The 14,632-nt window shown below is 40.7% G+C and overlaps 1 protein-coding gene across 7 annotated transcripts in view; it reads left to right on the forward strand.

Annotated features, from left to right (window-relative positions):
• The window catches only part of IGF1 (insulin like growth factor 1), a 78,293-nt gene that overhangs the window by 45,459 nt on the left and 18,202 nt on the right, over positions 1–14,632 (forward strand). For 3 of the 7 annotated variants that reach the window (XM_041738259.1, XM_041738256.1, XM_041738261.1), the window contains 2 exons: positions 10,900–11,081; positions 12,606–13,123. In XM_041738259.1, the coding sequence (XP_041594193.1) occupies positions 10,900–11,081; positions 12,606–12,767 (344 nt within the window). In that variant the 3' untranslated portion in view covers positions 12,768–13,123. Of the gene's footprint in view, positions 1–10,899; positions 11,082–12,605; positions 13,124–14,632 lie in introns of those variants that run through there. The other 4 variants (XM_041738262.1, XM_041738263.1, XM_041738257.1 and 1 more) reach the window with 3 other exon arrangements.

A 14,632-nucleotide genomic window follows, 5' to 3' on the forward strand; every position in this document is an offset into this window, starting at 1 on the left:
GTTTTGACAAATAATACTGCAACTTACTTAAGAACTCCTTGTATAAATTTTAAAATTTTAATAACCTTAACATTCGTTTATTTTTCCAAAAAGGGTGGGGGGGGGTGATGTTTGAAAAACCATGTTTAAAATGGTCATCTTCTAATTTTGCCCTCAGGGCAGATGTTGGGTACCAATGGCAAAGGTGATGGCCTGTCTGAAGCCCATTCACTTTATCAGAGATGGGACGGCATGTAGTTGTAGGTGGAATTTTCCAGGGAAACTATGCACATGTCCCCTGGAAGGAACTAAATATCTCACAGAGGGTTCATATACCACTCACAGACAGCAAGGAAAGTAGTAAAATAAAGAGTTGGCCACTCTGAGTGCTATGAGATTTAGCGTTCTGGTCAACAACATTAGCAACCCTCGAGGGGCAGGTCACTTACTCAGTTTTTGAAGATGCAGCTTCAAAAAGAGTAATGGTGAAAGACTGGTGGGATTTTACACTAATTCTCAATTCCCAGTGCCACACAAGGGAAGGCCATCCCTCACTTGTTGCTCAAAGCCTTCAGAACCCTGATCTCCAGAATGCAGCTTGATTCTTTTTACTATTTCAACAGCTCCAATAAATGACTTTCTTTTTTACCCTCTTTCTAATTCATGCCCATATCCTTCTGGAAGGGGCTTCTGTAATCTCCATAGATGGTCTTGTCCCCTCTCTTACTCAGATCATGGCTTGGGTATTCCCTATTTTCCTCCATCAAATTCAACACTGATCCCTGCTTTCCTTAAATTCAGCCTATAAATCTTGTTTTCATCTAAAATTAAACCTGAAAAAGAGGAAACTCCTGGTTCTTTCATCAAATTTCTCTTCTTAGAGAGAAGCCCTACATACATGGTTGAGTAAAAAATGGGTAGCATAACCATCCAGATAATCCTTAGGGTCATATTGTTAGAACGAGTGCTCTATACTAAGCAGTACTTTGGTTGTCAACACAAGAAAACTGGATCTCAGAGAGTCTGGGTGACTTGTGAGTTTGCACAAAGGATCTGGGGCTAAAATCCAATGTTGTTTTCCACATACCACATTGCCTTCTTTTCATTCACTCTCTGCATATGGCACTCTTGTAGGTGCTACAGAAACACTTCCCAGGACCTTCCAATTCAGGAACAGCACTGTTGACATCCCAGCATGAAAGGGACATCACACACAACCCAACTGGGACTGGAGTGCACACCATGTGGTTATTTATATCATGTAACGCCTTAACCACCTTCTCCCTCCCCCCTCCTCCTCTCCCTGTGTTCAATCTGTCACTGACTCTGGCTGTTCCTTCTCTGTGGTAATGCCAAGGGCTGTCTCTGCTGCTGTGGAGGCTGCCTTCCAACAGCTCACTCCCTGATTCAGGCCCAGTGCCTCTCCTTATGGGGCCTCCTCCTCCCAACACTCTCCCTTCAGACATGCCAGACTGCCCTGGCAGCTGTCACCCCTTCACCTGCCATCCTGACCATGTCACACCCACCCCTGGGAAAATCTCCAGATGTGCCCTGAGCAAAACACAGAGGCCTGAGTGAGGAGACTGACAGGGAACAGGGCCCCTGAGAACACAGAGCAGGTGCCAAGTTGCAAAGAAAAGAGAAATGATAGACTTTAGAGTGAAACTAAAAATAAAGAGAATGTGTTTTAATGCCCTTTTGGCTGATTCATCTTTCCGTGGCACCAGAGAGAGGGGCGTTACCCTCTATTCACCAGTGCCTTATGTTTTGTCCACAAGGGCTCTCTTACCACATTTGAAAGAGTAAACAAGCAGTAACAATGTGAGTATAGGAGATAATGTTGGTAGCATGGCTACAATCTACAAGTTGGAGCCAGACTCATCTTACAATTTCCGTCATAGTCTTTCTCAAAAATGTGAGATAAGTAAAGTCCATATATGTAATTCCTCAACATCACTTAGTGTTCTTTCTCTTGTTGTCTGTTTTCATCTCATTCAAGTATGGGTCCAAGATGGAGTAGTGGTTAAGTGGGCCTGGTGACACTGTGTCCTTGGTGACTGCTTAGTCCCAAAGTTTGGTTGGCAGGAGAGGGAGCACTAGTTTTCCATCATTCCAGGGCAGGAACTAAACTCCAATACCTAGCCTAGTCTGCATAGCATCGACTTTTGTCCTAAAATTCATCAGTGAGTAAAAACGTTACTGGCTGTCAACAGCAGGCGAGAAGATGTAGAGGAAGAGAAAGGAAAGAGATGAGGCACAAAATGAAGAGAGAGGAGAAACATAAATAAATATGCTGGCTAAAAGTGAATGGGAAACCACTTCTGATCATCTCTTTCTCTCACAGCTATCTCATACCTTACAACACTGTTTTGAAATAAGTGGATGGATGTGGATGCTAGCACTGAACAACTACTGAGGAGAAATCAAAGGTTACAAGAGGTCAAGATAGCTTATCTTTGGTCATAAGACCATATGACTTTGCCTTGTTTAACTCGATAGGACGATCCATTGTCACGGTGTCTCTTGTGGATTAAAATTTCTTAGAACAGACTATACAACATAGAGTGTGGGTATCCTTTCAAAGGAATAGTTATGCATTTACTTTAATGGTGAACAGTCCTCCTTTATCTGGAAAGGACTTTTTGCAACCAAACTTTGGAAAGGATGCATTTTTAAGAGAAAGTGAGGAAGGGGATACCTGCCCAGCTAGCTATGTTATCCAACTCGAGTCTATGATAATACTAGTTATAAGACCTAACATTTATTCAGACTTTACTGCATACCAGACATTGTGCAAAACACTGAACATACATTATCACTTAATCTTCCATCAGCCCGGGGAGCTCTCTTTTACATACATCCATTTTATACAGCCTCTGAGTCTTAGAAGATTTGCTTCCTTGCCCAAGGTGAATGGCGAATAGGTGGCAGAACCCAGGTCCGCCTGACTCTAAGCCCTGTGCTGCCAGCCATTCCACATACTGCCTCTGACACTGGTATGTCTCCTGTCACAGGCAGATCATACTGGAATCCTGTACTATGTTCTAAATAATTGAAACAATGTGACCAGAAAATGGTAGCTAACTTATATAGCAGACCCAACTGAAGTAATTCAAACATAAAAATGACCTCTTGGCATTTGATTATCTTTTACCTTAGACGTTGATAAACCAAACTGTTCCCTTAGGATGACATTTCTGTCCAGCAAAGCATTTCTCTTGCCAAAGTATAATTTTGTTGGCTACATCTATCTCCTCCAAGCCCTGGAATCAGACCTAAGCTAGTAAATTGTGCTGTCCTGGCAAGACGCTTGTCCTCCAGGGGATTGTATCAGGCTAAAGTAATACATCATGTTGCTTCCCACTCTGTTGGCCCATTTCTCCAAAGAGTCCTAAAACGGTAATGTTTCTGCTCTGAATCGCTAGTTTTCTTGTCCCTAGGCCTTGTATTTTAGCTTCCTGATCTTAGAGATAGAGGTGGACTAAACAGCACTATTTTTACACCTGCCCTTGAGTTGAGGGTTTCCAAAAGAAAGGAGTGCTTAAAGAAAGGGGAAGCCCCATAGATCTTTGCTTCATTCTTTTCAGACCCACAGATACACAAACACTGACTTGATTGGGTGATGAGAAGAGTTTGGTCTTTTGGGGTTGTGGGGATTTAGTAGCTGAGAAAGAGTTACGGAGTGATGGGGGTGGGGGTGGGTCAAATAGGGCCAAGATTCCTAGAAAAGATGACCTTGTCCAACTGAGAAGTAGTGGGACCAGCAAATGCCAGCAGTTAAAATTTAACATAGGCCAAAATGAAATCAATGCCTAAATGTGATAGGTTTTTCAGAAAAGTTCATGACATGTAGTTCATAGAAGAGAGGACATTTTCTCAGTGTTCACTTTTACAGATGCTAAAGGTCGATCCTACTTGGAAAGATCCTTCTGCCAAAAAGCAGAAATGTATGGAGTCCAGTAGCAACATTTAAGGCAGGGAATATATAGATACTTTAGAAAAACTTCTTCAAAAATAATCCTAATTTCAAAGTGTCTGACAGTAGCCTTGATACTGATGGTAACTCACTCGACTCCCTGACACGTTTAAGTGTGTGTTATTCTAACTGCATAATGAGATGCCTAGTTTCTAGTAGTGAAAGCCTCTTGACGTATCTTTACTGAGCACGTGACAACATAGATCTTAATAATGTTTTCACTCATGTGATTTCCACAGAAATTTTTTTAAAGGTAAAATATTGACGCATCAAAAGGGCTTTAAACTAAATGCCAATACTACAAATTCAGAAACTATCAACCCAACAATGTATTACATTTGAATTTGGATAAATAGTCTTATCACAATTTTCCTCATTTTAGGAATTAACAAAAGGAGTCTAGTTTTCCCTGTGAAGCCATAAAATGTGTAAAAAGCATTGGGAGGTGATTCTCACTTTTCCAACAAATGAAAATAACAATTAAAATGCTAAAATAGAAGTAACTTTAAGATTGCTCCTGTTTCACTCAACTTTCCTAGAGTATACCATCCAAAGTTATGTCAGCTGAATGATTTTTTAAAGGATTTTGTTTATTTATTTGAGAGAGAGTGATATAGTGAGAAAGAGAGAGAGAGAGTGAAGAGAGCACAAACAGAGGGGTGAGTGGAGTGGGGAGGGTGAAGCAGGCTACCACTGAGCAGGGAGCCCTGTTGGGTTTTACGTGGGGCTCAATCCCAAGATCATGATGTGAGCCAAAGGCAGACGCTTAATTAACTGTGCCACCCAGGTGCCTCAGACATTTTTTATTAGACAGGGTGGCCCATGGGGAAACATTGCCCTAAAAAATTAGTTATTCTGAGTTACTCTAAACTTGTCAACATGTTTGGAGGTTTGGGATAAATAGTTGGTATAAGGAATCTAATTTTCTGGCTTCTATAGATTCTTATTGTAGTATTTAATTTTGAGATCAATCCTCAGTTAATCAAAGTTAAATGGAAGTAGTTTCTTATTACTTAATAACTGCATCCATGTTTTCTATCAAACACATAATTGTGAATTTTCTAGAAATAGCCAACTTGAATTGTCTTACTTCTTTTTTTCTGCCTTCAAAATATGATTGACCTCAGAACCTACTCCTGTTCGCAATTTCTAAAGAACAGCTTTACTCCTCAGAACCAAAAGAGTAGCAAGTGTGTCTTTAGAACTGGCTATTTCCCTCTTTGCAAAATATTTGCATTTTTCGTTGCTTACCGATTCTTCAAATCAATGTCTCCTCTTTCCACTGATGGGGTTAAAATAATTAAAGTTTTCCTCAATGAAATAGAAAGTTTCAAAGGAAATCAAAATTGAGTACAGCATCCCAATTGCATTTCAAGAAACCTATAACACAAGCATATATAGTGCCAGTACCATCTCCTCCAGTAATGAACAACTAGAATTCTTTGTTCTAGCAGTGATGATCCCAGTTTAATCTCAGCATTACACCTTTTCCTTCAGAGATGGAGGGAAGCAAGTTGCTTGCATCTATGACAAAATGTGAGACTCAGCTAATTGGTGTGGTTTTGATGATGCCACAATTCTGCCCGAAACCCTTGTAACTAGCAAGTTTGCCCTGAAGATTATTGAATTACTCCACTGACCATGCATTATTTAAAGGGAAGTGCTATTATTATAGAAGCCAGCTGCTTCACCATTGGAATTCTGTCTGTTGGCCAACTTTCAAGATGCAGCACTGCACTGTGACTATGCATTATGTCTACTCATTGTGGAGTCAAAGCCTAGGTTAGGTGGTGGCCAACTTTTCTGCTAAGCAATATTTGGTGTGCATGCGTTGGAGCAAAACTACTGACAAAATAAATATATAAATATATAAAATTTTCAATGTCAATACTGTCAGCAAGAAAAATTCTGTGAAATTTTATACATGTCTGTCTGTTCACGCTAATGGTCCCTTCATAACGCCAGTACCACAGAACTCTGGGACTACACCTACTTGCAGAAAGGACTATCCTTTTTCTATTCTATTCCTTTTGTGGTAGTTTCAAGTGAAGAAAAATATTTTATGACTCTTGGAGAACTCAAGTAATAAATAGAAAAAAATATTTTCACTTTCTAAGTTAAAAAATATTTGAACGTCTTTCTTGAAGACAAAGTAAGTAGCTTCCAGCCATACTGAATATTTGGCCTAGATGGGTTTTCTCCTCCATTTCTTTACTTTTAACAGAATCTCTGAAATAGACAGGTCTATGGCAGTCGTACACTGTGCAGAATACAGGAATATACACCTACGATCTCTGGTGGGTGTTCATAAAGACTTTGCTTCACTGTTTCTAGCTATGGGAAGTTCATTACCTTTAAAAGAAGTTTGTCCCATTTTTAATACTTTTGAAGTACAAATTGTTAGGATTTTTTTTATATGAAGGCAATATTTGTTTCCTATTCACCTACCAATTCTGACTCTGCCCACAGAAGCAGAATTACATAGTTCCTAATGAGGAGTTTTTAAAGGCAAGGATAGAACAATTCCTTCTATCTCATTTAAAAATTAATCATAGGGGCGCCTGGGTGGCTCTGCAGTTCAGCGTCTTCCTTCAGCTCAGGGTATGATCCTGGAGTCCTAGGATCAAGTCCCACATTGGGATCCCTTCATAGAGCCTGCTTCTCCCTCTGCCTATGTCTCTGCCTCTCTCTCTCCATGTCCCTCGTGAATAAATAAATAATAAAATCTTTAAAAATAATTTAAAAATATACAAAAAATAATAAAAATCAATCATAAAGACAAGAGTTATAATCTACAGGTTGTTAAAAATCCCCATTTTTCTCAAAATTGATACTGGAGGAAATGAATTTACAGCCTTTCTATTAAACTACATTGTTTGAGACTTCTAGTTTCAGCCCATAGCAACAAATGTCTATATTTTGGTTCTAGAAAAAAAGTAATATGAGTGTACTGGTGGTAGGAATGCAAAATGGTGCAGCCACTATGGAAAATGGTATGGAGGTTCCTCAAGAAATTAAAAATAAGTTTATCATGCAATCTAGGAATTCTGGGTATTTATCTGAAAAAAAAATGAAACACTAATTTGAAAAGCTTATGTGCACATCTAAGCCCATTGCATTGCAACATTATTTATAATAGCCAAGATATGGAGGCAACCTAAGTGTCCATCAATATATGATTTTTTTAAAGTGTGGTATATAGTACATACAATGGAATATTATTCAACCATAAAAAACAATGAAATGTTGCCATTTGTAGCAACATCGATAGACCTAGAGGTATCACACTAAGTGAAATAAATTAGATGGATAAAGACAGATACCACACGATTTCACTTATATGTGGAATCTAAAAAAACAAAACAAATGAACAAACAAAAGAGAAACAGCCTCATAGATACAGAAAACAATATGGTGGTTGCCAGAGGGGAAGGGTGGAGGAAGGGCAAAATAAGGGAAGGGGATTAAAAGATATAAACTTCCAGTTATAAAATAAATTAAAAACAAGGATACAATGTGCAACACAGGGTTTATAACAGCTTTGTATGGTGAAAGATGGTAGCTATACTTATCATGGGGATCATTTCTTAATGTATATAAATGTTGAATCACTATATTGTGCACCTAAAACTAATAATATAATAGTCATATTATAGTAGTATATCAACTAAACTTCACATTTGTACACATGTTATAGTAGAAAGGCAACTGCACTTCAATTAAAAAAGAAAGAAAGAATATGAGGCACTCGAAGATAAAGGACGAAACTTTGATCTTCAACTGTGGCCTCTGATTAGTAAAAATGATTTGTTTTTGTTGTTACATGTCCTATGTAGAACCAGAAATCAAGTCTATAGGACATTTCAAAGGGTGAATTTAACTTTAAAGGGCAATATGTAAATATTTGTTATATTCATATATTCCCAATGAAGTACAATTAGTCCATTGTAGATACCATGAATAGACAAAGAAAAACATTTCTCTAGCATTATGGTAGCTAGAGATAACCAGTAGTTATTTGTTATGGTAAAATCCAAGTCTGTTTACCACCATTTCAACAATATTAAAAAGAAATAGATGAACATAAGGTAAACTTTCTTTATGGAGCATTACAGAAAAGTCCTAAATTTCTGTTCATAAATTCATTGCTCTATGGACTGAAAAAGCACAGCTATTTTATAGACTGAGCCATGTCAAACTCTGAGCTCATCTAAGAAAGGTGACAAAGCAGATGCCCAGTGTGGGTTTTTTTTTTTTTCTGCACTGATGATTACTTTCTACTTCATAAAGGGAAATAGATGTGTGGTGAGTTTCATGGCTATTGACAGTTGTCAAGAAGAGAATATGCAGTACATAGTGTTTTCTGCCTTCCCAAGACTAAGGTTGCTTTCCTCCTCCAGAAGGAAGATTACAGTAGAGATGCATGAAATGGAAATGCTAAAGAGGTCTGGAGTTACAAAACCTATCCCTCTCCATCTTCAACCCATAAGCATGAATTTTGAAATGGGTTGTTTCTGAGTTAGCCAAGGTTGGATGTTTTTGGAACCACCTTTACCACCCCACCTCTAAAACATCAAACTATTCTATACTGTACAACAACAACAACAAAAAATCCCAATTATGTCTCATTAAGAAGTTTATAGTTTCGACAGAGAGCAGCCATTACCTGTGGTGGACAACAGGGAGAGCTCAAAGTAGGCTTCTCCCCACCGGAAGAGAAAAACCAAAGTGTATCAGCTACTCGTAACTGGCTGACCCCTTCAACCTCTTGAAATAACCACTTAGCAAAAAGTATGTAGAAGTCCTTTGTGGATTACAAAGAACCATGTAAGCCTATTTGTGCCTTTCCTCTAATTTATAGTCCCAGGAAAAGACTATAAAAACAAAAAACATTGTTTACATTGCCCAAGGGACTGGCCAAGTCTCAGCTTGCCAGGGCCAGGCTTGCGAACAGAACGAGAGTCTTCTGCACGTGGATCCTCCAATGGCAAGTGAAAACGCTACTAAGTCTTCAATTGGGGCCAGCTGCCTAGTCCCTCCCAAACCCCTCAACTATGAGGCACCCACAGGGTTTGCCCCTAAGCGAGAAAGTAGACCCCACCCAAAGAGACCACAAATGAACCCTCACTGAATTACTGCCCCCAGCTGCCCTAAGAATGACAATAAACCTGCCTTATGGGGAGGAAGCATCCCCAGGCTCCTGTGCCAAACATCAGGAAAACATTTGGGTTTGTAGAGGATGCCATGAACGGTTGGCCCTTCAAGCAGTGAAGCAGCCAAACTAGTTTGGTAGCAGGCCATTTCCATGGGTCTGATCTTCCCAACCAGGGAGTTCAAAATACACATGGGGATTTTGACTTTCAGAACACCATTCCCAACAATAGTGTCATTATTATACAAGTATAAGACTTTTTATTTAAAATATGACATTGTCTTCTGTGTCAGGAATAAAGACTGAACATATGCCAGATTGATTAGTTGGATTCTCCTAGATCAGTGGTTCACAAATTTTCCTCCGTGAAGGCTGAATATCAGTGCAGAAGACCAGGCCCTGCACCTCCCAAGGGAGATGAGAGATGAGAGAGATGAGAGAAAGCCAAGATCCAGTCTCCCTGCCTTCCCCTGAGCCACAGCAGTTTCACTTCTGTCTGCTTTATCGATTGGTGTATAAGCAAAGTTTGGTTTAACAGAAGTTCTATTTTGACAAAAAGTTTACAAAGAACTCAGGTGCTTTTCAAGTTCCTATGACAAGTACGCGTAAGCTTGTTTTGCCCTCTCTTTTTAATTCTAGAGCCAGGAAAAGTGTGTCCGAATCAAAACAATAAAAAATAAAACTAAACCAAAACCTACTTGCCAAGTAAAGAGGTCTAATTGATTTGCAAATATCAAAAGAAATGGGATTCATGATGTGCCTCTGGGCAATGAGACTCACACGAAGGATTGACTTTTAGCTCGTTCTCTCTCTCAGGGTAGTAGCTATTCTATGAGAAAACAGAATCAATTGTTCTGTTCTCTCTATGGTGATAGAGGAGGAAGGCCCATTACACTAGTATTGTTATCAATTTCAAGTTCCAAAGCACCTGGATGCAGTTAATATGAAAGCTGCTTCTTCACAGACTCTATAAGACCCTGACCCTAGGGTGCTCAGAGGAAGTGAACCAACATTTATTTAGGACCTGCTCCGTATCAAATTATGTTCTAAGTACTTTTCTTTATCTTTATCTTTTCTTTATGATTATCTCATGCAATCCTCAAAGAATCCTTATAAGGAAGACATTATAAACCTACTTTACAAATGGGTAAACTGGGGCCCAGAAGGTTTAAATGACTTGTCCCTAATTACAGAACATGCAGGGATAGATCTGACCTTGAATCCTGGTTCCACCCCTTACTGCATGAATGACTTGCTTCAAGTCGGTCTGGGCCTGTTTTCACATCAGTAAAATGAGGAGCCCTTTCCAGACTTAAAATTCCTTTGATACTCAACCTGATGTTATAATGGAAGCAGTTAAGCAAAAGAGCAAACACTTGAGCCATCCTGAGCATAAAAACTAGGCAGATTTGCTAAAAAGATGAAAAAAACTTAACACATGATCTTCATTTAATTAATACTCCTAGCTGCCTCCAAACTAAGCGAATATATAAGGAAAGACTCAGTTTGGGTGTAGACGAGATCCTTGACAACAGGTTTCTGAGAACTCAAGAATTAACACAAAATCCCCAGTGCACAAGTTAGTGCTAAGGCGTGTGGGGCAGAGTCCAGAGCCACACTGGGATCCAGAAGGATTTGTGGGGCCAGGAATTGTTGGGGAAGCTTCAGGAAGAGATTGGGATGTGTAGGTTGACCAGCTGTGGGGAGAAGAGAGGCTTCCGGGGTTGGGTGGAACTGTGGAGGTAGCATATTCCCCTCTAAAGCCAGGCCACCTTGTGTTTGATTTGCACAGACAAGCCCACAGGTTACGGCTCCAGCAGTCGGAGGGCACCTCAGACAGGCATCGTGGATGAGTGCTGCTTCCGGAGCTGTGATCTGAGGAGGCTAGAGATGTACTGTGCACCCCTCAAGCCTGCCAAGTCTGCCCGCTCAGTCCGTGCCCAGCGCCACACCGACATGCCCAAGGCTCAGAAGGTAAGCTAGCTGGCGGGGAAGGATCTACCATCCTCAAGACATTGAAGTGTCTTCTATCTGTGGGGAGGCCAAATAGGAATTACGGCCAATATCCTGGCTCACAGGTCAGAAAGACACCATCCTCACTTCAGAGCTCCATCCCTCTGGTCACTCCACATTGTAGATTCTCTTTTCCACTCCTCTGGATGATCTGATACCAGAAGACAATGGAGAACAGTCACTAAACATGAGCTTTGGTATCAGACAAAACTGAAGTCCAGTCGCCAACTGAGAGCCCTTGACCAAGTAACATAACCTATCCAAACCTGTTTCATCAGTAAAATTGGGATAATAATACCTACCACATCAACTCGTTTTCAGAATTAATAAATACACATGCAATTCTTTCCTCATCCTGCACGAAGTAACTGTTGGACAAGTGTTAACAGCTTTCATAATTGTAATTAATAACAAGGCATGCAACTTTTTTCAAGTCCTAGTAATCTGTGAAGGTGCAAAGAAAAAATATATGCTAAAATGGGAATTATTTGAAGTTCACATTCAATGGCAAACTTAATTAAAGAAAAAAAACCACTAAACATAGAAATTTCTGTTTGGCTCTAAGAATAACCTAGAAATTTCTAATGACTAAAATCCATAGGTGTCTTTTTCTAAAACCTAGACTTCAAATGTACCTTAGAGCTACTATTTATGCCATCAAAAGTACATAAATTATCTGATGCATATTAGTCACTTGATAAATTTTGTTGTAAGAGTGAATACATGAATGAACAAATGAATAGAAGTGATTTGGTGATTTAAATTTTAGTCCTGAAGTAGCAAAAATGATACTGAAGAGTAGGGGGTAGGTGAAGGAGGGAAAAAAATGTAAGGAAGGGTGGGTAAGGAGAGCAAAGCCCAAGGAGCACCCCTTTGGGACACTGTTTAAAAAACCATAAACCAAAAACAAAAACAAAACTGTGGTTTTAATCCCTGGAGCCAAAGTTAGCTAGCATTGTGCAGAGAGCATAAGAGAAACCGAGAAGCTCACAGTGACACATTTGCTGCTTCCTGGTCCTACACTGCTGCCAAGCTGGGGGGAGGACTCAGGAGCTCAGTGGAGATGTGACCTCCAGGGAGCCACCATGAATGATGGAAAGGGGCTGGGAGGGGAGTGCAGTAGCCGGGGGTGGGGGCGAGTCAGGGAGCAAGCACCACAGAAGCTGTGTAAGTGAATGTGGCTGAGAAGTGTGCTTGGGGAGATAAAGGCAGGGTAGTTCTTTCTGTTCCCCGGTGACCACTGCCTCACAGTGTCTAGTGGGGGTGGGGGGGAGGTGGGGGGGGGGGGGGGTGGTCAGAGATGAGTCCTAGGGTTCTAGAAGTTTGTGTCTTGTGACTGAGGCCTTAGCCATCCCTCCACCACCAATGCTGTCTTCTGTAGCACACGAAGCCCAGGCATTCCGGGCTGACGCAAAGGCTCTGTTTTCTGGGACACACCCAGGGAGCCACTCGTTCTCAATGCAATTATTTTTGTGATGTTTGCAGTATCATCCCCCATCTACCACCAAGAGAATGAAGTCTCAGAGGAGAAGGAAAGGTGGGCCAAAGAAACGCCCAGGAGGGGAACAGAAGGTGGGGACTGAAGCAAGTCAGCAGATGAAAGGAAAGAAGAAAGAGCAGAGAAGGGAGACTGGAGCTAGAAACTGAACGCAGAGGCAAGAAAGGAAACTGGAGGAGAGAAGGACTAAGCAGACAGAGGCAAGGACGATGGGAGAGAAGCAGACAGCGATAAAGAAAAGTGGGAAGTGCTATAGTGGAATGAAGAACGGTAGGCGTGGTGGAGCTAGATGGTGCATGTGATGGAAAGAGGTGGAAGCTGCTGTAGAATGTGGCTAACAAATATGGAGAGGATGGAAAAGACGAATGTAATGCCCAAGGAAGCCCAGAGGAAAAAAAGTGGCCAGAATGAAAGAAGGAACACAAATTATGAAAGAGGCAAATAAGACACTACATTCCCCTCCCTGCTTAAAAAAAATAAAAATAAAAATAAACAAACAAATAAGAGTAAAAGAATTAAGATTTTAAAAAAAATCAAGGTTTTTTTATATGCATTTTAAAGTTCTGTGTGAAGCTATTGTAGAACTGCCCATGTCAATATATGTCCATAGTTAAATATTAGCCCCAAATTCTCAGCAAGACTGAATTGTGTCACAGAAGTTCCCAGATTTCCTTTCCTGTGGTATCACTGGAGGCTGGGTTTCTTAGTCAAGTGCATGTTCAGGCCAAAGGGCACTCAGTGTTTGCTTAAAGGCCTGTGGGGCCAGTGAGGTAACCTGGAAGAAGAGGTCATTGATCCTTCCCTTTTTATTTTTGCACTTTGGAATCAGATATAAAAGATGCATTTGTCTGCTTGGGTTTGTGCTAACAATGTACCACAGACTGGGTGGCTTAAGCAACAGATATTTTCACACATTTCTGGAAGTTGGAAGTCCAGATGAAGGGGTTGACCTCATTTTAACTAAATTACCTCAGCCAACACCTTATCTCCAAATAGGACACATTTTGGGTACTGGGAGTCAGGCCTTGAATGTATGAACAGCTGAGGAGAGGCATGGTTCAGTCCATAACTGTCTGATTACTGTCTTCTGATGCCATCTGCTATGAAAACTCTGTGTCTGTCTGTCTCTCTCTCTCACACACACACACACACGAATCTAGGTCAGATATGACATCCTGTGAGTTTCTGTTCCATGGAAACACTAGGACAAAAAGCCTGTGAAACTGATTGGTTCAATCCCTTCATTTTAAAGACAAGAATACTGAGAACCATAGAAGGGTGAAGGCACGCTTGAGTTCCAAGCTACACTCCTTCTGGCTGGCAGAGAAAAGCACAAATAATCAACATGGACTGAGAAAGAATTCTGAAAGGAAAAGTCAGGGCAGAAATACACAGCACACGAAATCTTCCATTAGCTTACTATTTTTCCACCAGAAGGAAGGAAGGAAGGGCATGAATGAGAGCAAGGGGCTGGATATAGATATAAAACAAAAATTGTCAAGATCATCCAATTTATGAACTATAGGAACTGAGAGAGGGTGTAAGAGAGAAGTGGTTAGCCAAGCACATGACAACACTTGTGGTGAGAAGATGACTAAACCAAGAGTGAAGCATTTCATCCAAATCACCTACTCTGAAGATGTCAATGGTATAAATGAACCTCCTTTCTGCCTGGTCCTTCATGCCTCTGCTGGCTTTCTACTTCAGGATCATTCTTCCTCTGTGGTGTACTGAAAAATATAATAAATATAACATAATGTAACATAACAGGCCATGCCCAAGGCTCAGCCCAGGAGGAAAAGTTCTAGTCAGATACATGTCAAGTCCCAGATGGGAGCCGAGCCACTTCTGCTGTGATTCCAAAAGCCTGGCCTGTCTGAATAGACCAGGTAGGCTGGTATCTAAACCCACCTAGCTAGCCACCTAATTCAGGAGATGCTGAGTTATTCCACTAAGACATCCATGCTTTGAGACCAGCTCAGAAGTGAGCTGATGCTTGCTATGACCACCACCT

Source organism: Vulpes lagopus, chromosome 23 (genome assembly GCF_018345385.1).
Source record: "Vulpes lagopus strain Blue_001 chromosome 23, ASM1834538v1, whole genome shotgun sequence".
Lineage (NCBI taxonomy): Eukaryota > Metazoa > Chordata > Mammalia > Carnivora > Canidae > Vulpes > Vulpes lagopus.